This window comes from Rhinolophus sinicus, chromosome 1 (assembly GCF_057876585.1).
Source record: "Rhinolophus sinicus isolate RSI-liver-muscle chromosome 1, RSI-T2T, whole genome shotgun sequence".
In the NCBI taxonomy this organism is placed as follows: domain Eukaryota; kingdom Metazoa; phylum Chordata; class Mammalia; order Chiroptera; family Rhinolophidae; genus Rhinolophus; species Rhinolophus sinicus.
In genome coordinates, this window is record NC_142501.1 from 122970140 (window position 1) to 122995921 (window position 25782).

Sequence of the window (25782 nt, forward strand, 5' to 3'; positions counted from 1 at the left end):
GAAGTAGGAAGAAAAGGTCTAAGACCCATCTCAAGTGCCCTTGAGCATCACTTTGTTTGTCTAAACAACAAAGTTTAGAAGGACCTCTCCTGGCCTACAGATGGCAAGGCCTGTGTCTGATCGCATGAAATAGCTACACCTGAGGATGCACAAGGCCGAGTTCACTGCCATGTAATATTCAGCAACACCTTGTTTGCACGTGGCCCATGAAAAGGGCAGCTTGAGGACATTCAAACACCTGCCTGGTGGGAGCCAGCCTGGCAGAGTCCTGGGTAGCCGTATACATTGCATCCTCCCTCTGCACAGTGATGTTGGTTAAATGGGAATTACATGTTGGTGTGGGGTCAGCAGCCTATACTGATGATTTTCTTTTGAGGTTTTATGAAATTCTTGTGTGTTGCACAGCTGGCTGCAAGGATGATGTTTATCATGTCACGTGTTCTCTCTGTGGGGAATGCCTAGAAATAACCCTTTCTGATCTTAGTACCAAGCTAATTATATTTTCCCTTAACAACTGATTCATTTGTATCTTCACGCACAGTAGCTGTGTAACTACTGTGTTTCCCCAAAAATAAGACCTAGCCAATCAACTTTATGCGTCTTTTGAAGCAAAAATTAATATAAGACCCATTATTATATTATATTATATTATATTATATTATATTATATTATATTATATTATATTATATTATATTATATTACTTGGTCTTATAGTAAAATAATATAAGACTGGGTCTTATATTAATTTTTGTTCCAAAAGATGTATTAGAACTGATTGTTCAGCTAAGTCTTATTTTCAGGGAAACACGGTAGCTTATTCAGGTTTCACTTTCCACTTTGGCTGCTAGGAAACTAGATCAAATCAGTGGATTTCAATGTAGGAAGCTCACTGATCATCACAGCATGAGTTTTATGAGGTGTGATCAAACAATACAGTGAATGTTTAAATAAAAAAAATTACTAAGGTAAAAGACACATTGCCATCAATACCCCTCAGAATACCCCCCCCTCGCTTCAAACACACTTATCCCATTGTCCTTGCCACTTTCTGAAGCAGTTCTGGAAGTCCTCTTTCGTGAATGTCTTTAGTTGCGCTGTCATGCTGCCTCGATGTCCTGAATTGATTCAAAACATTTTCCTTTCATGGTCATTTTGACTGTGGGGAAGAGCCAGAAGTCACACACTGCCAGATTCAGTGAATAAGGTGGATGAGGATACACCATAATGTTTTTATTTGACAGAATTTGCTGTACCAGAAGCGATATGTGACACGAAGCATTGTCATAATGGAAATGAAGTAAAGACACTCATGAAAGAGGACTTCCAGAACTGCTTCAGAAAGTGGCAAGAATGATGGCATAAGTGTGTTTGAAGTGAAAGGGAGTATTTTGAGGGGGACTAATGGCAATGTGTCTGTTAGGGTAATAATTTCTTTTATTTAAACATTCATTGTATCTTTTGATCACACCTCATAGTAACTCTGCACAATGATAGATGGTTATTAGACTTTCTGTGGTGATACATGGCAAGGTATATAAATGCCAAATCAGTACATTGTACACCTAAAGCTAAAATAATATTGTATGTCAACTATACTTTAATAAAAAACAAAAAAAGAAAAGAAAAGAAAGAAAAAATGTACCCATTAGCAATCACTTCCATTCTTCCTCCAGCAGCCTAATAATAAACCACTAATCTACTTTCTGTCTTACATACATTTGCCTATTCTGGACATTTCATACAAATGCAATCATACAGCACACAGGTATTTGTGACTAGCCCAACCCTTCTTCTTGCAAGTCCCCTGAGCACACTCATCACCCTGAAGTGACCCACTGTGCCAACTATAGGTCCTCGGCTGTCTCTGGGTGAGTGTGGTGACATTCTGGGGGTTCTGTATTCAATCCAGTGCAGTGGACATGTTATGGTCCCCGAATGCCGCTTCTTAGGATGCTCCTAGGAATGCTGGGGAGTTGGGGATAAAACAAACTGTTTGACAAAAAGTTGAAGTTGTAGGGCAAAGCTATTAGATGAAGGGCAGGTGAAAACCTGACAATTTAGTCCATTTTTGTCTGTCTTGTCACTTGGTAAGTAAACTTATTTTTCAGCACTTCCATTTCCCATAGCCAAATCCATTACCGGTCTTACAATATACCCTCTCTCACATCTCAACAGCTGTGTTTGAACTCGGGGGCCATGTAGCCCTCAACAGGAAATAAAGGAAATAATGAGAGATGAAGCTCACTCTTCAATGGCCTTCTTACATTTATAATTGGAAATTTATTGTTCTTTCCCTAAAGAAAGGGATTAATGGTGCTATCCTTCCTCCCCACTCCTCTAAAAGTCTGCACTGAAGATGTTTATTTTTGCAGTGGGGGGTCCTGGATTAGTGAGGCCTCCAGAAGGGTGGAGGATATTTAAAGGTCAATTTAATTAGCTCATTCTTACCACCAATCTTACACACCTCTCATAAAAATGTCATGATTTAGTAACCATTATAGTCCCCTGGACATTTTTTAAATACCCAAGCATTTTGAACATTTAATTCTCTTGAACTACTCATATAGTCTTATATACATTCCTTTTCCCCCATTTTGATATGAGTTTGTATTTCTGCTAAAGATCGTGAATGAAAAGTTTTTATTTTAGTCAACAGAAAGGCCACTTAAAAAGCAATGCTGCCATGCTCAAATGCGTAAAAGTCACCACCTTACAAAGGGAACCTGTCAATACTGTGTGTGAGAACCTAAGTGACAGTCATCTACTCATAGTGACTTGGTAATAGATTCAGAGATTTCACAGCTGATGGGCCTCGGAGAGCATCTCGTCCTTCTCCCCCATTTCCCAATGAGAAAACAAAGACCTACCAGAGCCAAGTGACTGGATCAGGTAACAGCGTCAATCACTGAAGATCCAGGACTCAAACTAGCCTCCCAACTCCCAAGAAAATATTCTTCTTCCTAACTCAGGCTACCTGTTTCAGACTAGGAATCTGGAAGCCAAATGCTGCCCTCTGACAACTCAGGGTTATGATTTCATGCCTGAAATCACATGGCCCAGGAGCTGGGAGTGATCGCCCAGACAAGACTGCTTTCTGGGTTTGCATTGGACATGTCTGAGCGAGCACAGATGGTCCCCTGACCTCATCAGGGAGGTGAAAACCAACATGCGAACTCAAACATCATCATCAAGGATTTATTAAGTGCCCACTGTGTTCAAAGCCCTGTGTTAAGCTCTTGGGGGATTTCAAAGAAAGTCTGAGCTGTGATCCCAGGCGCTGAATGGCTTTCATTATGGAGGGGGCAAGACACAGAGCAATTTAACACTTATCAATAATGAAACAACTTCTCAGAAAAGAACACAAAAGTGAAAGGTAATGACCAGCAGTGAAAGAAGCAGACTTGCAGTAACTTCACAGAACACCGTGAGATCTCCTTTAAAAATCTCAGTTGCTACTTGACTGAGATGACAATGCCAGAAACATGGCCCAGCCTCATAATGAACGAATATGGCATTTAACCCGGACAGGATCTCCCTGTGGTAGCTCTTGGTTGAAAATCACAAATCACAACCCAAAATGGGTTGCAGGGGCAGGAAAATGCATGTAAAACAGGAAGCCTGAGTCCCACGTGTGGAGAAGGGAGCAGTTTGTAGAGGGGACAGTCATTGTTTCAACTCATAAGAAGGAGCAGAAAAAGCACAAGAAAAATCGGATGATGCTGATGGGCTGTGAGTTTTCTGGAAGGTCTATCAAGAGTCTATCCAATCAGAGCGGAGCCCAGGCAGGGCTTCAGCCCAGGCAGGGCTTCCAATCGATGTTCATGAGGCTCACAGTAGCTATCCTGTGAGGCCAACAAGTATGAGGAGAAACTTTCTAAGAGCAGGCTGAGCCAACCCAAGAACCAACAAACAACTACTAAGGGATAAAAGAGCTTATCTGGTTCAATGAGCAAACTGAGGTGGTTATAGTACAAGTAGGATTGTTGAGAGACACGTACCTCGGTGCCAATCACTGTCAGATCTGGCCTTCTGTTCTAGACCCCAATCCTGAGCTCCCTCCGGGACGCCCAACTGCATGACAACCAGCTTTACACAAGCACCTCCAGGTCACCTATACATTCAATAAACTAAAAAGTCAATTTCATCTTCCTCTCCCATCCCCCAAATTCCCTCTTCCTGTGAACAGCACCCCTGCTCTCTCATTGTCTCCAACTCCAACAACTGTCGCTTCTGTCCTTTGCTCCTATGGGTCATCAGCCACCACTCCTGTCACTTTACTCTTCTCCCTGTCTTGTGAAGATGCTCCCTGCTTGATCTTGTCGGTGTCAAGTGTCCTGGTTCATGCCTCTTCTTCACTCATTGGGATATTTCATAGCCTCCTAATTTCTTTATCTCCCTTTTATGCATTCTATACATAACTGTCTCGATTAAGTTTAGAAAATCCACGTGTCATCACATCGCTCCCTTGTGCAAAACCCTCAGGGTTGCTCACGCTCCGAAGAATCTGCTTGATGTCATTAGCCTGGTGTGGGGACAGAGCCCCAGAAAGTAGTTTACAGGCTCTTGGCCTCACGTGGAAAGGTGCTGGCTCGGGTGGTGGATGGCCATCAGCTGTGGCTGATTGGCCGACGGCTGTGGCCGGTTAGCTGATTGGCCACTGGTATAACTGCTGCGGCTACGGAGGAGATCCGAGGACTGTCGAGGACTGCCGAGGAGCCGAGGAGAGCTGAGGAGAGCCGAGGAGAGCAGAAGAGAGGAGAGGAACAGAGTCGAGAGAGTGGAAGAGAGTCGTCGGTTGGTCGGTTGGCGGAAAGGCGGATGGCAGGTCGCGCGTCTGGTGAACCCAGCCTCCAGTGAGACCGTGGTGGTATGGCTCCCCTACCTATGGCTCCATGGGTGTTCCTTTTTGGCCTCACCGTATCCTGCGTTCTTGTGTGGGGAGCGGGAGCAGAGACCCCGCAGGCCGCCCCGCCTGAAAAATGGCGCAGCGAGCAGGGTCTCCCACACACCTGGTTTTCACATTCTCCACTTTCCCATTTTTATCTCCCACAATCCCTCCACCATCCAGTTGCTTCACACTTTCCTGAGCATTTTAGCCTCCATGTTTTGGCCCAGAAGGCTCACTTCTCTTGGAATGCACCCCTCAGCCCTTCCTCCCTTCCTCCCTTTCTTCCACAAGTATTTCTGAAGTGCCTGCCCAGGCCCACTTATTCTGAGCCTGCAGCCTGGAAAACAAACTAGATTCAATACCTGCCCTCAGACAGTTTAAATTATATTGGGGAAATCTACATTTGAAAACATGGTGACTATATTCTAGAGTTACTGGCAGATTTTTTTCTCAAAGTTTAGTGTTCTCTAAGGGTGTTAACATTTAAAAATTTTATTTTTAAACCTGGAACAAGAGCATCAAAAGTTTAAAACACTAGCTTTTAAAATTAATTATTTTAAAATTAGAGTTCTCTGTTATAAATACAAAGAAGAAAATGCCTCTGTGGGGACAGAGTCCCAGAGAGCAGTTTCCAAGCTCTCGGCCTCACGTGGAAAAATGCTGGCTCGGGTAGTAGATGGCCATCAGCTGTGACTAGTTGGCCATCAGCTGGTACTGGTTAGCCATTAGCCACTGATATAACTGCTGGGGCCAAGCTAACAAGTGTGGATGGCGGATTGCAGCTAGCAAGTGAGGTAGGTTGGCAGAGAAGCGTATGGTGGATTGCAGAACCTGTGGATCCTACTTCGTGAGTCTCGCCTGCCTGCCAGCGAGAATATAGTGGTATGACTCCCCTATCTATGGCTCCATGGGTGTTCCTTTTTGGCCTCACCATATTGTCATGCAGGGTGTCATGCGGGGGTCTCAGCTCCCGCTCCACACATAAGAACGCAGGATGTGCCTAGGCCAAAAAGGAACACCCACGGAGCCATAGATGGGGGAGTCACACCACTATAGTCTTGCTGGCGGCTGGGTTGGAGACACAGGAAGTAGGAGCCACACTATCCGCAACCTGCCGTCCTAACTGCAATCCGCGCTTGCCAGCTACCATCTTCTTGCTAGCCCCCATTTTTTGCTAGCGTAGCCACAGCAGTTATATTAGTGGCCAATGGCTCACTGGTTACAGCTGATGGCCAACTAGCCGCATCCAATCACAGTTGATGGCCATTTACTACCTGAGCCAGCACCCTTTAGCGTTAGGCCGAGAGCCTGGGAACTGCACTCCTGGCTCTGTCCCCACAATATCCTGGGTCCTTAGGCAGAGAGTGGGAGCTGAGACCCTGCATAACACCTTGCATGACACACAGCAAGGCAAAGCAGCCTGGTCCCCTTTAGTGAACAATGCAAGGCCTCCAATAGATGATGAGACCCCAAGTCACTGATCTCACTTTTCAAATCAGATTGGATTTGGTACTACATATGTAAACTGATACCTTGTCATGCAGGGTGTCATGCAGGGTCTCTAGTCCCGCTCCCCACATAAGAACGCAGGATATGGTGAGGCCAAAAAGGAACACCCACGGAGCCATAGATAGGGGAGTCCTACCACTATATTCTCGCTGGCGACTGGGTTGGAGACACAGGAAGCAGGAGTCACACGATGCACAATCCGCCATCTGCTTCTCTGACAAACCACCCAAACCCCTAGCATAACCATGGCAGTTATATTAGAGGCTAATGGTTAACCGGTAACAGCTGATGGCCACACAGCCACAGCGGATGGCCATCTGATTACAGCTGATGGCCATTTACTACCCGAGCCAGCACCTTTCAACGTGAGGCCGAGAGCCTGGAAACTGCTCTCTGGGACTCTGGCCCCATATACTTATTACTTTTTCTGGCCATGATGAATGAAACAACTGGGTAGTAGTGAATGGAGGTGCCAAGCAGCTGAGATGAGGAGAACCCCAGTCCTGGCCTAGTTCCCCTGCAGCCTGCAAAGGACCACAGCACTTCTGCCTTCACCCGCCTGTGCAGGGGCCCTCAAGGCACAAACCTAGAGCCAGCCTTGGCACAGCTTCCTCCTTTTTTCCAAACCAAGTAGCCAACAAAATGTGTTGAGCCCCACATTTATTATCTTGTTTTCGGTGTAAAGTAAACTCAGGGGTCCTGCCTCTGTTGATGGTTGTTTAAGAGGTACAGACATTGGATGTAGCCCTGGGGAGGGAAACCAGTACCTCTCTGGTTTACTAAGTTACTTTGAACATCCACCTTTTTCTTTTCTAAATAGAAATACAGTTGCCAAGGAGAAAGCAGCAATTTAAATGCCAAAAGTACCAGAGCAAAGGAGGGGAGTTCCAGAGATTAATTATATTCACACTGGCTCTCCTCTATGCTGCTCATGCTAAGAGCATAGCAGACCTGCCCATTAGTTAGTGTGAATCATCCTCTACTTCCCTAATTTGCCTTCAAAGTTTGTTCTCAGCAATTTGTGCTTCCTTCAAGATCAACTTACATGGTTTTGGTTTTAGGGAGGGAAAAGGGAAAGAAAATGGGCTCATGCCTTAGTATTTCAGCAACTAAACTGGTCATTTTAGGAAATTAAAAAAATGACTTTTATCTGCTACAGTGCAGAACTTGGGATGCAATGGGCCCCTTTTTTGGGACTCATTTAACAGGGCTGATTATAAGAGGAAATATAAGGTCTTCATTTTGGTAATGAATTGAGGAATCTAACAAGATCCTGTTCCTTAGGCTCTTTAAAGTCAGTTTCTGTGAAATGCCAGAGTAGTTTTATTAAAAAAAAAAAAAAAAAAAAGAGGGGAACCAAGAAAGGAACATGTTTCAGTTTAGCACGACAGAGTCAGCCACAGGAGATCTTAGGACGTCAAAATTACCAGCTGTTCACTCCTTTTAAAGTACTCTGTTTATTTTCATATGGCCTCTTTAAAGGTAGTAACAGTTTTTAAATAATCAGGAACTATTCCTCTTTATTTATACAAACCTTTTTTACTATTCCAAAAATGTATTCTTTAAAAGTGACATTCTTTTCAGCCTCAGTTGGAAGTCTGAGTTCTTTCTCTCTGACACATGAAGGTCAAACCTGAGTGTTGTTGGCTCCACCGCACTTTTTAAAAGCAAACGGAGCACCCACATCCTCCTTGTGACACTTCCCCTCAGCCCTCCCCGGGCGCACTCTGCTCAGAACCTGGACCTCCCTGAACACCTGAGCCCCAGCAACCGAGGAGGGAATGTCACTTGCAGCCTGGCCAGCATTGCTTTTTCAAAACATGGCAGCTTGAAGGCTTCTCAGTCCTAGGTGGCATGTGAGAAATTCTTGGAAGGTTTCTACATTGAGGCAGGGCGGGTGGGGAGGCCCAAGTCTTTAGGAAAGTGTATTAACTAAGCTCAATTTGCCTTGGAGACCCTAATCATTCAGGGAAAATACAGGGTAAGCTGTGCTAATACTTAACTTATGAGGTCACCCAGGGAGACAATATGGCACCTAATGCAGGATCAATTAAGATTTCCCATTTAGGGCAAATGAGATCAAGGGTTTGCTAGATCTGAAGGGATTTATTGTAAGTCAGAACTCAATAAAATGAATAGACTGTCGTAAAAGACTGAAAGTAGCCCTTGCATCTCAACACAGATTTCTGCTTACAAAGAAAATCCTTGGCTTTTCTGAATCTGGCTGGCCAAGTGAAAATCGGGTAACCGATGTCAGGTCCTTTCTTGGGAGAATGAGTGTGGATCAGCAGATATGACAGTACCATGATGTCAATTTTAAAATAAAAAATTGAGAACCAGGCACATATGGGGAGAAAAGCAGCAGTGCACCTTTTTCCATGGTGGTGCTTTACAGAGCCGTTCCTGGGAGAGGTGGGCTGCTGATGACGACAGCAGTGCTGCAGCCACCGTACCATGCAGCGTTGGAGTGCATATGTGTGGTCTCTGACAAAGATACTACAAGTGAGAATCTCGGTTGGCCAATTTGAAAAGCGGCAAATCAGCAAAAACAAAAACATTTCTGATTCCTACGTGGCCTCTATAAATATAGGAAATGCGAATTCAACACACACATAGACATTTGCACAGGCTGGTGGCACATTCATGTCATCAATCAAAAAGGGGCAGAACACTGACTGGCAGAACACCCTCACCTGGAAGTGAGAGTGTTATATAAAAGTCTCACATGTCTGCTCTTTTCCCAAAGAATAACTTCTTTTCTTTTTTTTTTTAAATTTTATTTTATTAAATTTATTGGGGTGACAATTGTTAGTAAAATTACATAGATTTCAGGTGTACAATTCTGTATTACATCATCTATAAATCCCATTGTGTGTTCATCACCCAGAGTCAGTTCTCCTTCCATCACCATATATTTGATCCCCCTTACCTTCTTTTCCTACCGACTAATGAAATCATATTGTAGACAGGTCCCCAAATGAAAGAACGTGTTATTTCAGAAAGAACATTGAAAATTAATCTATAAAATCAAAATTACTATCATATACGTACTTGTAATGACAAAAATGTATTAATAAATCGTATTTCACAGAGCAAAAGGCACAATGAAGCCCATTTGAAGCAAACATTACAAAAGCAACTCACCTGGAAATCCTGATCATCGATTCCAAATCTCTCCCGCAGGTTTCGGAAAACCATCGGGCAGTACTCCTTAAACTTGAAATGGCTCGGCATGTTTTCTCTGAAACAGCATATTGTGGAATAAAGCTCACATATACAAAGGGATCACCACACTTGAATCTCCCACCATCTAGTTCTACCAATAGCCAAAGAAGTGCTTAGAGTTCCCTACCCATAGAGGGCACAGAGGGACTTGTGACAACCAACTGCAGCTGACCCTGAGCAACACATGGGTGCTGACCCCCCACACGTGCAGTTGAATATCCACATATAACCTTTGACTCCCCACAAAACTTAACTACTAATAGCCTATGCTTGACCAGAAGCCTTACTGATAACAGTCAATTAACACATATTGTGTATGTTATATGTATTATATACTATATTCTTACAATTAAGTAAGCTAGAAAAAAGAAAATGTTATTAAAGTCATAAGGAAGAGAAAACACATTACGGTACTGTACGCATTTATTTTAAAACTCAACCTATAAATGGGCCCACATAATTCAAACCCCTATTGTGAATGTCCACTGTACAACCCACGGTAAGATCAGGGGACAGAAGGGACAGACTGATCACATTTGTGTCCTCTCACCACCTAGGAGCAATCGACCTATATGACCTTTTTTATCCTGACCACCTTCTACAGCTGCTTTCCCAAGGAAGAGGAGGTGCAAAGGGAAGGCGCACTGCTGAGGGAAATGGTGAAGGAAAAGCAAAACTGTGGGGAGTTAGGGAAAGGCAGCAGAGCGAGCTACAAACAGCGCCTCCACAGGAGTCTCCATTAGTTGCTGATATAAGTTTACAGAACAAGATTCTCACTCCCTGAACAACCTATTTTGTTTTATATAAATATCACATTCCAAATTCACATAGAACAGATCCTTTCAAAGGGTCAACCTCTAAACAGTAGTTTGAGAAGAATTAACACACGAGCTTCATGTTAAAACAATGACCCCGTTAAGAAATTTCACAATTGGTCGTCATGTAGGAGGGATTTCTTTGAGGCTCATTCTACTCCTTCAGAATTGCTTCCTCTTTTGTGCTCTCTCTCTGTCTCTCTCTCTCTCTCTCTCTCTCTGTCTCTCTCTCTCTCTCTCTCTCTCTCTCTCACACACACACACACACACACACACACACACACACACCTCATTGTGGTAGTTTGCACACCAAATTATAGTAATTTGTACATGTGTCAGTTTTCAACCACCCGCCTGACTGTGAACCCTATGAGAGCGGGGCCATTTCTTATACATCCCTGTATCTCTGTCTCTCAGTGGACTTCCTAACACATATAGTGCTCCCTAACGACGTGTACAATGACATTCAAATGAAGTCGAAAATTCTCAATGCCCAACATGGCATCCAGTTATGTTTTATGAAAATGCACCTTAATTCTTTATTGTTCTATGAAGTTGTCACTTCTGTTCGTAAAATAATCATTAGGAGAGTTTTGTGTAAGATAGATGAGGTCCATAGCTGCTTAAAAAATCCTAGCACTTTACAGCTTGAAACATTTAAATTGTAATGAGAATATCACTTTTAACATATAAGATATTCATAGAGAACAATATGCCATATGGCAAAAGGATATTACCCAAGAGGGCCTGCTGTCGCTTTTCTGAAAATGACAGACGGTTATGTTTATCACAGGATTAACTTCATCAGCAAAACTTTACTCCCACCCATTGAAAAAGAATGTGATTATAGAAATTCACAAAAATCATACTCTTGGCAGCCATATCAGTTCTAGAAAAGGTTGTATTTGTACTTACTTGTTAAAAAGGTGATTATACACCTTTTCTTTGAGTAGGCTTGAAGTCATCTGGCATCAACATCACAGGGATTTGAATATGGCTCACTTCATTCATCTAGAAAAATATAAAATAAATGGCACAGGTTATTACTCTCTAGGTGGGAAGTGCTTGGAACTTTCAGCCCAGCCCACTAACCTCAGGGATGGGGAAGGGGGATGCTGGAGAAGAAGAAGCACTACAAAAACTCTTGAACAAGAGTGGATGAGCTTCCGTGTAGGTGAAGGCATGCCAGGAGGGTGGTGCACCCCAGAGCCATGGGGACAGAAACTCCTGGGCTCTGCACCCTTCTGGGCCTTGCCCTATGTACCTCTTCATCTGGATTCTTTATAATATTCTTTATGATAAACTGGTAGTTGTGAATAAACGTTTCTCCATGAACCACTCTAGCAAGTTAATTGAACCCGAGGACACTGTCTTGGGAATCTCCAATTTATAGCTGGTCAGTAAGAACCACAAGAAACAACCTGGACTTGCGATTGTCCTCTGGAGTCTTATAGGATGGAACCCTTAACCTGTGAAATCTGATGCTATCTCCTAGAAGATAGTGTCAGAATTGAGTTAATTGCTTCCTGGTGTTGGAAAAATCACACGTCAAATATATATACACATAAACATGTTTTATTTTGTTGTATATGGGGTTCACCAGTCATTCATCAGTTTTACCAAAGTGTGTTAATTATGGTGCTGCCCAATAAATTAAAAGCCATTTAACTTCCTGGATAAATCTCTCCTTTACCTTATTACATGGACATCACACAAACTGAAATATATTCTTGTCTCTAGTTCACATTCATGAGTGATGCAGGTAATGACAATGATCCATCATCTTGAATAAGGTTGAGTTAATCCTATTCATTAATTTCTTTTTTTTTAAGTTTATTGTGGTGACAGTGATTAGTAAAGTTACATAGGTTTCAAGTGTGCAATTCTGCAATACGACATCTATATATCATATTGTGTTTTCACCACCCAGTCAGTTCTCCTTCCATCACCATATATTTGATACTGTTTACCCTCACGTACCACCCCTCCCCCCTTACCCTCTGTAACCACTAAACTGTTGTCTATGTCCATCAGTTTTTGTTTCTTTGCTTGTTTGTCTTGTTCCTTTCTTGATTTCAGGTTTATATACCACATATCAGTGAAATCATATGGTTCTTGACTTTTTCTGTCTGACTTATTTCGCTTAGCGTAATCTCAAGATCCATCCATGTTATCGCAAATAGCACTATTTTATCTTTTCTTATGGCAGAATAGTATTCCATTGTGTATATATACCAGATCTTCTTTATCCAATCATCTATCAAAGGACACTTTGGTTGTTTCCATATCTTGGCCACCGTAAATAAAGCTGCAATGAATGTTGGAGCACATATATCTTTACTGGTAAGTATTTTCAGATTTTTTTTGGTAGATACCCACTAGAGGGATTGCTGGGTCATATGGTAATTCTATTCTTAATTTTTTGAGGAACCTCCACACTGCCTTCCATAGCGGCTGCAACAATTCGCATTCCCACCAGTAGTATACGAGGGTTCCTTTTTCTCCACAGCCTCTCCAACACTTGTTACCATTTGTCTGGTTGATGATAGCCATTCTGACTGGGGTGAGGTGATATCTCATTGTGGTTTTTATTTGTATTTCTCTGATGATTAGTGATGTTGAGCATCTTTTCATATGTCTATTGGCCATCTAGATGTCCTCTTTGGAGAAATGTCTATTCAGGTCCTCTGCACATTTTCAAATTGGATTGTTTTTATGTTGTTGAGTTGTATATGCTCCTTACATATTTTGGATATTAGCCCCTTTTTGGAGGGGTTGTTTACAAATATCTTCTCCTATTCGGTTGGTTGCTTCCTTATTTTGTCCATGGTTTCTTTTGCTGTGCAAAAGCTTTTTAGTTTGATATAGTCCCATTCATTTATTTTAGCTTTTACTTCCCTTGCCTTTGAGGCCAAATACATAAAATCCTCTTTGAACTCAAGGTCCATAAGTTTAGTACTTATGTTTTCTTCTGTGCAGTTTATTGTTTCAGGTCTTATGTTTAGGTCTTTGATCCATTTTGAGTTAATTTTGGTGCACAGTGACAGTAGTAGTCCAGTTTCATTCTTTTCCATGTGGCTTTCCAGTTCTCCAGCACCACTTTATTGAAGAGGTTGTCTTTTCTCCATTGCATTTTTGGCTCTTTTGTCAAAAATTATCTGTCCATATTTATGTGAGTTTATTTCTGTGTTCTCTATTCTATTCCATTGGTCTGTGTGTCTGTTTTTCTGCCACTACCATACTGTTTTGATTATTGTTGCCCTGTAGTACAAGCTGAAGTCAGGAAGTATGATACCTCTAGCATTGTTCTTTTTTCTTAGGATTGGTTTGGCTATTTGGGTTCTTTTGGTGTTCTATACAAATCTGATGATTTTTTTGTTCTATTTCTTTTAAAAATGCCATTGGGATTTTGATGGGGATTGCATTAAATCTGTATATTGCTTTGGGTAATATGAACTTTTTAACTATGTTGATTCTTCCAATCCATGAACACAGAATGTCTTTCCATTTCTTTATGTCTTCTTCAATTTCTTTTTAAAATGTCTTAGAGTTTTTAGTATATAAGTCTTTCACATCCTTGGTTAAGTTTATTCCTAGATATTCTATTCTTTTTGTTGCAATTGCAAAAGAAAAATTTTTTTTGAATGTCTTTTTCTAAGATTTCATTGTTACTATATAAAAATTAAATGGACTTCTGTATGTTGATTTTGTAGCTGGCAACTTTACTCTGTTTGTTTATGGTTGATACTAGCTTTTTGGTGGAATCTTTAGGGTTTTTTTATATCTAGCATCATGTCATCTGCAAAGAGTGACAAATTAACTTCTTCATTCTGAATTTGGATGCCTTTTATTTCTTTCTCTTGCCTGATTGCTCTGGCAAGGACTTCCATCACTATGTTGAAATGCAGAGGTGATCGGGGACAGCCCAGTCGTGTTCCTGAACATAGAGCAAAGGGCTTCAGTTTTCCACCATTAATTATGATATTAGCTGAGCGTTTGTCATATATGGCCTTTATTATGTTAAGGTATTTTCCTTCTATATGCATTTTATTAAGTGTTTTAATAATAAATGGATGTTGTATCTTTTCAAACGCTTTTTCTGCATCTATTGATATAATCGTATGATTTTTGTCCTTTATTTTGTTTATGTGGTATATTACATTAATTGATTTGTTGGGTTGATCCAACCTTATGCACCTGGGAGGAACCCCATTTGGTCATGATGTATAATCTTTTTAATGCATTGTTGCATTCGATTTGCTAGAATTTTGTTTAGGAGTTTTGCATCTGTATTCCTCAGAGATATTGGTCTATAACTTTCTTTTTTTGTGTTATCCTTACCAGGTTTTGGTATCAGGGTAATGTTGGCCTCATAAAATGAGTTAGGGAGTATTCTCTTCTCTAATTTTTTGGAAGAGGTTGAGTAGGACAGGTATTAGATCCTCTTTGACTGTTTGGTAGAATTCACAAGTGAAGCCATCTGGTCCCAGACTTTTGCTTTTGGAAAGGTTTCCGATGATTGATTCAACTTCCCTATCAACTTCCTGATTGGTCTATTTAGATTTTCCAATTCTTCGTGATTCAGCCTACGAAAGCTATGTTTCTAAAAACATGTCCATTTTTTCTAGGTTTTTAAATTTGTTGGCATATAGTCCTTCATAGTATTCTTGGATGATCCTTTGTATTTCTGTGGCATCCATGGTAACTTCCCCTCTTTCATTTCTAATTTTGTTTATTGTGTCTTTTCTCTTTTTGTCTCTCTGAGTCTAGCCAAGGGTTTGTCAATTTTATCGACCTTCTCAAACAACCAGCTCTTTGTCGAATTAATTTTTTCTATTGTCTTTTTGTTCTCTATTCCATTTAGTTCTGCTCTGATTTTTATTATTTCCTTCCTTCTGCTGACTTTGGGTTTCATTTTTCTTCTTTTTCTAGTTCTAGTTCTTTAAGGAGTAATGTGAGGTTATTTATCTGGAATTTTTCTTCCCTCTTGAGATAGGCCTGTAATGATATAAATTTCCCTCTTAAAACTACTTTCGCTGCATCTCCCAAATTTTGACAGGATGTATTTTCATTGTCATTTGTTTCAATGTATCTTTTGATCTCTCCTCTTATTTCTTCTCTGACCCAGTCATTCTTCAAAAGTATGTTGCTTAATCTCCACATATTTGTGTTTTTTTCTGCTTACATTTGCAGTTGATACCCAATTTCAAAGTCTTGTGATCACAGAATATGCTTGGTGTGACTTCAATCTTCCTAAATTTGCTGAGGTTAGTTTTATGTCCCAATATGTGGGCTATCCTTGAGAATGTTCCACACACACTAGAAAAGAATGTATAGTCTGATGTTCTAGGAGAAAGTGCTCTATAAATGTCAATTATGTCCATTTCATCTAATGTGTCATTTAGGGCTGATATTTCTTTATTTATTTTCTGTTTGGATGACCTATCCATAGTTGTCAATGATGTATTTAGGTCCCCTAGTATAATTGTGTTTTGGTCAATTTCTACCTTTAATTCTGTTAGAAGTTGCTTTGCATATTTAGGTGCTTCCTGATTGGAGGCATAAATATTGATGAATGTTATGTCTTCTTTTTGTATAGTCCCCTTTATCATTATGAAATGTCCATCTTTGTCTGTTGTTACCTTTTTTATCCTAAAGTCTCTTTCATCTGATATGAGTATGACTACACCAGCTTTTCTCTGAATACCATTTGCTTGGAGGGTCAATTTCCACGCTTTTGCCTTGAGTCTACATTTGTCTTTGTTGCTGAGATATGTCTCTTAGAGGCAGCATATAGTTGGGTTTAGTTTCTTGATCCAATCTGCTAATCTATGCCTTTTTATTGCTGAGTTCAGTCCATTTATATTTAGGGTGATCATTGATACATGAGGATTTCCTATCATTCTATCTTTTGTTTTTGGTAGGACTGTCTCCATTGTTTCTTTGCCTTTTTGTTGTTGTCTGTTATTTCCGTGTGGTGGTATTCTATAATTTTTCTCTCTGTTTCTTCTTTTTAAATGTTATATAGTTCAGTTCTGCATTTTTTTGAATGGTTACCTTTATGTTTATATAAAATAAAGTTTCATATTAGAGTATTCCATTTGTTCAGCATGCTTCCTTTTTCCTTTCCCCTTTGCTGGTTCAGACATTTACTCTCTCTCCTTTTATGTTTTTCTTTTTACAAATTATCTCTATTTATGCTATGAGTTGATTTCTGTGTTGCAGTCGCTAGTTGTCTTTTTTCTCTGTCTCTTTTCTTGTTTTTGAAATATTGTTTTTTCTTTAGCCTGTATGTTATGTTCAAGTGTATAGTGTTCTATTTGGTGTGGGGGTAGCCATTTCCTGTTTCAGTCTGTCTGTTCGTAGTACTACTCATGGTTTTGTATTCTTTTGCTTTTTTGTTTCAGATCGAATGGCCTCCTTCAGTATTTTTTGTGGTGCAGGTCGTATGTTAGAAAATTCCCTCAGCTTCTGTATGTCTGGAAAGGTCTTTATTCCTCCTTCATATCTAAAGGATATCTTTGTTGGATATATTATTCTTGGCTCATAATTTCTCTCTTTCAATATTTTGAATATTTGGTTCCACTCCCTCCTGACTTGTAGAGTTTCTGCTGAGAAATCTGATGATAATCTAATGGGCTTTCCTTTGTAAGTTACCGTCTTCTTTTCCCTGGCTGCCTTGAGGATTCTTTCTTTGTTGTTAATTTTTGACAGCTTCAATACAATGTGCCTTGGAGAAGGCCTGTTGGGGTTGAGGTAATTAGGTGTTCTATTTGTGCCTGGGATTCAAGGATCTAGTTCTTTCCACAAGGTTGGGAAGTTCTCGTCAACTATTTTTTTAAGTATACTCTCTGTTCCCTTCTCTCTTTCTTCTCCTTCTAGTATGCCCATTATTCTTATATTGCTCCTTCTGATGGAGTCAGAAAGTTCTTGTAGAGTTCTTACATTTTATTTTTTTTAACTCTCAGTCTGTCTCTTCTTCCATCTGTGTCATTTCCAGATTTCTATCTTTGATGTTACTGATTCTTTCCTCCATCTGGTCAGCTCTATTACCTAAGCTGACAATTTCATTTTTCATTTGTTTTATTGAGTTCTTAATCCCCAGAAATTCTTTTTAAAATTTCAATCTCTTTGGTAAAATGTTCATTTTGTTCTTTGATTGTGTTTCTGAGTTAATTAAACAACCTGTCTGTGTTTTCTTGCATCTCATTGAGTTTTTTCAGAACTGCAATCTGGAATTCTCTGTCATTGAAGTCACAGATTTCCAAGTCTTTAAGTTCATTTTCTGGAGACTTTTCATTTTCTTTCTGAGCTGCCTTGTTACCTTGGTTATTCATGGTGATTAGTGAATTATTATTTCTCTTCCTTGGCATCTGCAGGAGTGAGTTCTGCAACAGGTTGATAGGAAGAGGTCTTTCTTTTGCTTTCCAGCAGGTGTTGTTGGAATATTTTATTTTCTCTCCCGCTGCAGCCTTTTATTCTCTCTCACACTATAGTATTATAGTTTCTCTTGTAATGTTCTATCTTCTCACATGAAAGGTAGGGCGTTTTCCCCTGTAAAATGTGCTTTTCCTCTGTCAACAGGTTTCCTGGGTCTTAGGGCATTGCTTCCACGAGGGGATGTGAAAAGCTTCTGAAGTTCCAAAGCTTTTCCAGCACCAGATTCAGGGCCTGTGTTTTTCAGTGGCTCTGTTTACCCCTGCAGGGACCCATCCAGATAGGTGGGGGCAGATGCAGAGTGGGTTTGTGAGAGGTGGCTCTGAGCAATGGCAGTGACTACCAGACCAACTGTCTCGCCCCTTTGACTGGAATTGCTCTGGGTCTGTAGCTATGGGACTGCAGTTCTCAGAGCTGTGAATGTTCTGTTCTTTTTATCTGACACTGCTACCATTGTGCTTCTAACACTGGGAGAGTGGGGATGGGTCAAGCTCTGGGAAGGTCGGGAGGCAGAGACCATGCTCTGTGCCTATGTCTTCCATCCTCTGCTTGGCAGTGAGGGCTTAAAGCACCGTTCTCACCCATCTTTCTGCAATCTTTGTTCCGAGATCTCTGCCGTGAGTGTTGGGTTCCACCATGTTATATGCTGATCCTTCAGGCAGGACTGTGGGCCATAAGGGGAGCTCTAGCAGTCCAAATGCTTCCCTCTCCCGTGACTACAACAGCTCTGGAAAGCAGGGAGCTCGGAGCTCAGAGGTTCGGTCTGTGTCCTGCAGCCCACATCGCTGCATTTCCCCTGTCCTTCTCCCCCACTCACCCAATTTGCCCACCTTTAGATGATACCAATTGTGTGTCTCTTAGTCTTGCCTGTATGCTGCACAGGGAGTTCTTTGTGGATTTATAACTGTTCAATTTGTTGTAAATTCCAAGGGGGATTTCAAGAGGCTCAGCTCACGCCACCATTTGTGTGACATAAACCTATTTGTTAATTTATTTATTCTGCATGAGGCTCTATGGGTTGTGAACTTTCACATTTCATGACAAAGTTTTTCAATCTCAAAGTCTTCAATTTGAGAAAATATAATTTATTAATCTGGCATTCTACCTAGCCCAACCATTCTGTATGGCCCACCTCAAAATTCGCAGCTCAACTAACAATAATTTAACATCATTAGTTTACATCTGTTATTATCAGTATTTTTAACAAAAAATTTGTACTTTTCTTTCTGTCTTTCTTTATAGATAATTACATAAGGAACACACACACACACACACACACACACATATATGTGCTACATAATATTCATGAAAGGAAACAAAATAATTTGTGTTAATCATTACTACTTTGCAGAAAAAAATAAGTCACTCCACCACAAGAGTAAGCATGCATTATGAAATCTAAATACCTTTTAATTTATGGAGATAAAAGTGCTTTTGGAGTTTATTAAAATTGTATTAGGTTAATTAAACAATAAACTGAAAGCACTACTTCTGTTATTAAGGACACATTTAAGGTTCCCTCTGGTTGCAAATATTTAATAAACTCTCACTAAAAAGTGTAATACCACTTTATACTTGTGAAGTACTAGTTGTCAAACCACTTTGGCGAATATTTTTTCATTTTCTATTTGTGCTGACAGCCCTATCGAGCTCATGATCATAAAAGTTTGTTGTTAATACACCCATGCAGAGGCTATGGGCAGGGTCTCCCAGTGCCCTGGGAAGAGCCTCTTGTTCCTGTTTATACCCACCAGGCACCCCAAAATAGACAGGTGTGGACGAGTTCTGCCTTTCTGCTTAGCCATTTGAAATCAATGTGAAGAGCAGTGGGGCCCAATATAAGACAAACAATAAAGAAGTTTTGCTGTCATCAGTACACACAAAAACGTAGGGGGGTAGGGTAACAGGTTTAGTACAAGGGGCCCAAATGTTCCGGATTGTATTATAATTCAAGAGTTGGGAGGAGGGGGAGAGAGGGAGAGTGTGTGTAGAGGAGAGGATATTGATTGACATGAGGCTGGTGAAGGGGGGAAGGATAGGGAGAGCCACTAGGGTCCAGGCTTACTTTGATCTTAACTCACGTTAATACATTAATCTTGCTGACAACACTTGGTAGATACCTGCCAAGCATCACATTAAACCCTTAGACACAGTATCTTATGTGATCTTTACAACCAAATGGAATAGGAACTATTATTATCCCCATTTTCCAGGAAATTGAGGCTTATAGTGAGATTAGGTAAACTAATCCAGCCTAAGTCTTCCTCTATCAGACAACTCACTTGAGTTACCTCAAATATAAAATTCAGGCAGTGGGACTGGCTGACTCCAAGATCATTTGGAGCTTCTGAAAGCCTATGAGGTAAGATGCACAGGCGACTTCATGAATGTACATCTCAAATTTAAGTCTTTGTTGTGTTAAAAACTTCTAAAGCATTCCTCTTTTAAAAAAGGAGTAATTAACTAAATGTTTAGAATAAATGATTAAAGGCATATTTAATTGAATGTACAACATGGTCTACTGCAAGTATATCAGCTGTGATTTGAATAAGTGCAATCTAAATTTGCAAAGACCTGTATCCCTGAAAAGTTATCATTTCTCTGACATTCCTTGTCATTTCAAAAATGGGAAAATAAATATTCCTCAAAGCTCAATTAAATCTTAATGAATTATGAACAATATTCATGAAATATACAAAATTGTTTTCCAAAACAATTATTTATTAAAGCAAATTGTCTGAGTTTTCCTTTGTGAAAAATATGATTCACACATAGTGCAATAAAATTTATGCAGACTTTTACTTTTAAAATACTATATGGCCCAACTCAGAAAAGGTGTCTTGATTCATGTCTTCAGCAAAACATTTAAATTTCTATCCCATTCAAGTTCCCTCCAACACTGTAAAACGTGTGTGTGTGTGTGTGTGTGTGTGTGTGTGTGTGTGTGTGAGTGGGGGCGTTGGCTTTAGATTTGCTAACTGCAATGAGTGTTATTCTTGCAGATGTAACACTGAATTCAAACTGGCAAGAAAATAGAGTTTGCAATGAAAATGCAAAAATGAGCATAATAAATAGCTATTGGACAAGGAATAAATAAAACCCAGCCTATAATGGTTCTGAAATTAAGACATACAGAGGTGTACCCACAAATCCATTTCACACAGAGACATTTCAAAAATAAACTTCATGAATCCATATAATCTTAAGTAAAGAATATGTTCATAAATTGTGAGGCATTATTAATAGCACTTAATTAATTCAGATATATTCACCCTAAATTCCACAATCCCAGACTAATACATAATTAGTAGTTGGTTTTCTTTCAGCCAAGCATACACAAAAAGGACCAAAGAAAAAACAACAACAAAAAGAAAACTCTCACATGTAGTGAACACTGAGATATTTAATCTGATTAGAATAGACAATTCACTACAAAATAGGCCATGTTGAGAAGAAATAGGAAGCATCCAGCACAGGATGTACTCAGGGTGGCTGCTGGGTACAAAGCCTGAATGAAAGCTGCTGGGCAGAGCTGTTCATGGCAGCTAGTCCATCGAGACTGGGGCAAAATGGAAGACGGCAAGAGTGGGAATTATCTTAAAAAGCCCATTTATCCCTCAAAAATCTCAAGATGAAGACTGAAGAAGGCTTACTTTATCTCCCAGAGAACATTCCTACCATTTAAATATGAATGCATATTTTAAAACACGATTCAATAATAAAAATACAGTGGGTGATAAAACTGGGCAAGATAAACACAAGGAATTCAAGACCAGTAAAGAACCAATGGGGACAAAACTGTAATGCATAACACCACATGACTATTATTTTGGGTGCTGTTTAAACTTTAATTAATTTTTTAGGGAAATCAAAAAATAAATATGTCATACCAGATTTCCCAGACTTTACAAGTTTTTCAATTGCTTCTGGTTTCTAAGAAAGGATCCTGACTTCACACACACACACACACACACACACACACAACCAATTCACCATTACTGTTGACAATCTCTTTTCCCCCTCCATATCTCCGTTTCAGTGTCTGAAAATAGATACTTTCCACTTACTGGATTCACCCTAAAAAGCAAAATTCCTTTGTGGATTCTATTGTTGATAAGCATAGAAGGATTCCTCCCACCAAATCATTTACTTTGAACATTTCTGCCCTAGGGTTCATTGGCTTCCAAGAGTGAAAAAGTACAAAATGGAAATTACTTCTACTAGATGAAAGTTGCTGGTGTTCCCAGAGCTACTGAATGGAATCAGCTAGAGGTTCTGACACCTGTCACTGTCCCACAAACAGCAGGGCCCATTTAAATGTGCATCAGAACTTTGGCTAGTTCTCCCCAGAGGTCTACAAAATAACCTCCGGTGCATTCCTAAGAAAATATTTTCTCTAGTGTGAGCTAGAAAAGATCCTCAAGATTGTACATGTCCTTCTCCATGCTCTTCCCCAGAGCCATCTGCACTATTTTGGGAGAGGGTAGGGAGTGGGAGCCTGAGGAGGAGCAGGAAACAGAGACATAACAACTTAAGGGTTATAATAAGAAACTTGAACAGATTAGGTAGACTTCCTTGTGTACACAGAACTGTCCAAATTGGGTGCAGTAACTACGACCACCCCTTTCGAATACCTGGCAACAGACTTGTGAAAATTCTTGTAATACCTTTGTAAGCGGGAATAGCACCGTGAATTTATAACAAAGTTCATATTTTATTGAAGAGAGCAACCATAATGTCCTTAGAGCAAAGAACATCATAAAAGCATCATATTCTCTTACTTTTTTCTACTATCTTTCTTAAATTTGCAGCAGTGGGGATGGGGTAGGGGGAAGATTACCTGAAGTTTTTTTAACCTGATTTTTACCATGATTTTGATACCTATTTGTAATTTCTTACTCCATGTTTTAAAAAAATTGACTTGAACATCATCTATCACTTGGAAATTGATAATCTTGTCATGAATATAGGTTGAAATGATTACGAATTTAAAACATTAAAGTCTCAATATGAGTCAAGCACGAAGCCCACACTTGGAATGGTTTGGCTCTCATTACAACATACGCTGCAAATCAGATAGCAATTTGAAAGTTCTGAGGTTTCAAAGGGGCAGGCAGAGCAAATTAGAGTCAATTATAGAGGTAGGAAAAACAGGCAGTTGATGTTTGTGAAATGTATTTTTACCTGTCTTGAAGAAAAAGCTCAATTTTCTACAGCTGCTCCATCACTATTCATTTTTCTGCGATCACTTTTTAAAAGTTAATATCTTTGTTTTTGCAGGTAAGACAAAATCAGAGACACAAGTACATTTTAATTAAAGCCTTCTTTTGAAATGTGAGCTATCTTCAAATGTCTAGAAATAAATGCTTTATTTTGACAAGCCAAATAAAACTGTTCTGATAGCAAAGCAGTAGAAATGTGAAATGAATTAAGGCACAAAGGTCTGTCATTCCAGCATCTATTAAACCAAAAAGCCCAAATTATTACACTTAAGGGGATTTTCCTGTTGAACAAGGATCATTAAGTCAATCTTTTGATTAATGGCTACTTGACTACAATTAAAATGTCATCAGAAATATTTAAAATCTTGCTTAGAATCTTACTTAATTTATGACAGAGACAAACCCTATCATAGACCATCTGTCAACGTGGTATCTGCAAGCTCAATCAGACTTCTGAAGGGTGTTCCTCACTGGCTGGCTCACTGCCAACTTCACCCAAAAGAATGAAGTCATGTTAAAATTCTACCTTCCATGAACCAAAGAATTTGACATGAGACTTGAAATAAAGCCAAAAATTTACTATTACAGAGTAATACCGTTTTTTAAAAGTCAGGAAAAATTTTGCCAAGAAAAACAAGATTTAAATGTGAATGTGGTTCATTCTTAAGTCCCCCAGGCTTGGAGTCAGGAGACCTATGACAAAGCCCAGTTCTGCCACTTCATCACTGCCTATCCTTGAGCACATCGCTCCAGCTTTCTTCATCTCGCTTTATACTTTTTCAAATGAGTTCGAGAAGATAAGAGATTGCAAATGATGTATTGTTTGGCCCAGACAGTGATTTAGAAAATGCTTGAATTAATTACCAATTTTTTTCAGACTTGAGAAAATTTACATACAGATTTTGATTTCAGGCTTCTTTGAAAAACTAGACGATCTGGCATCCAGCCTAGATTCACTCATTTGGTGCTGAGCAGCAGTGGGAATGCACCTCTAGTTGGGCACAGGCCCCACCACTCTCGATAATCTTTGGCCTAGATGACTGCTCGTTCCAGGGTTTCAGCCACCACTGGGCTCCAGTGACTGGCACATGGGAGGCAAATACTAGTGAACCTAAAAAACAACTTCCCACAGAGATTCTGTTAATTCTAGAAGACACAGATGACCTCATAAAGTGCTTTATTTCTATGGTATAGGGGGGCAGAGACAAAGATAGGGTAAGAAGCCACAGCCCCGATATGATAATCAAGGACATTGTGTGATCTTGGTCCTTCGTTGCAATTGACATACACACATAGGAGGGATGCCAAAGTGAGATGCTATGCCTTCAGCTGCCTGTCTCCATGTCTTCAGCCTGTCTCCAAAAGGGCATCGAGCCTGAGACATGAAAGTCATAGTAAGAGGGACAAGAGCCATGTGGAAATGATGTCATCTGACTCTCTGGTCCCAATGCATCTTCAGACCAGACTACCCCCTGCCATTCTTCCCAGATACACAAACCAATCAACCTTTTAAGCTAGTGGGAGTTAGGTATCTAACACCTGGGATCAAAGACATCCAAATACAACACTCAAATACTTCATAGAGATCAAGTGAATATAAATTTCTTTGGTCTGGGGAGGATGGCATGAATGCTAGCAATGACACAACACTCCAAGATACCGATCTTGAAAGTTTCAAATGAATATATTTTACTTTTTGTAGCCAGATATATATTATGTCAAAATATTTTAAGACTTCCCGATGTCTCTGTGTATTCATCCAACGATGAGGACACCCTAAAAGTAGAGTGCCCCAAGTGGACTGTGAGAGAAAACCCCCCAGAAGGCAGTGGAAGATGCCACATTAGCAGCAATTATGGCAGTAGGTCCAACAGGCAATGCACTTTCTGCTCCCTGAACTCCAGGCAGAGGGGTCCCCTATGGCTGGGGTCCTTGACTGGCTGCGGAGAAGATGGGGAGGAGTTGCTATGTGAGATGGCTGTCTCACCGGCATAATCAGAGGACCTCATCTGCTGAAAAAGTGATGAGAGACAGCCATGCATTTAGAAAACCAATTGCTCACATGAGATCCATAAAACCTGGAACATGATGGGGATGTGGATGAGCACGTATAGTTCAGTATTTAAAATAAAATGATGTCTTCAGCAAACTTCATAGTTGGGACCTATATTAACATTCCAGAAAGGAAGCACTGAATTCCTGATTTGGTTAGGTTTGGATTTTTGTTTTTCTTTTGATGAACAGGACAGAGGGGCAGCTTATTTCACTGCACAAGAAAGAACAGTATGAGGAAGGTTACCATTAGGCAGTTTATACAGTTTTCCTGGATTCCCAGTTTAGGTGATGAATGGACCGTGCATTTTTATCTCCTTCCCTTCCAGAAACTCTGTTAAAATGACAGTAAAGGAAGTTAGCAGACAACAGAAGAGGAGACATTTAAAAGAGGAAAAAATGGAGGATTGTTAAGTGACAGAAGAGGAGAGAAGGCTGCCACCTAAATGCCGAGGCCAATTTGCTGTCACAGCTGCAGAACAAGCGCCTGTAGTTCATGGAGCAGAAAGTTCATTGCCTGTTGCTAACCACCGCACCCCACAGAAGACAAGGGATTGATTCTTTAGGGAACTGAACCCAGGAGGCTTCAGAGTTAACACTGGGCACAGAGCAGGGCTGGGCTGGGCACAGGAGG

General features: G+C 40.2%; 1 protein-coding gene across 1 annotated transcript in view; it reads right to left on the reverse strand.

The window, feature by feature from the left end:
- The window catches only part of LOC148759250 (phosphatidylinositol 5-phosphate 4-kinase type-2 alpha-like), a 76758-nt gene extending 67127 nt beyond the window's left edge, over window positions 1–9631 (reverse strand). The window contains exon 1 of the mRNA XM_088793928.1: window positions 9542–9631. Coding sequence (XP_088650054.1) covers window positions 9542–9631 — 90 coding nt within the window. The remainder of the gene's footprint in view (window positions 1–9541) is intronic.
- Window positions 9632–25782: the final 16151 nt, after the last annotated feature.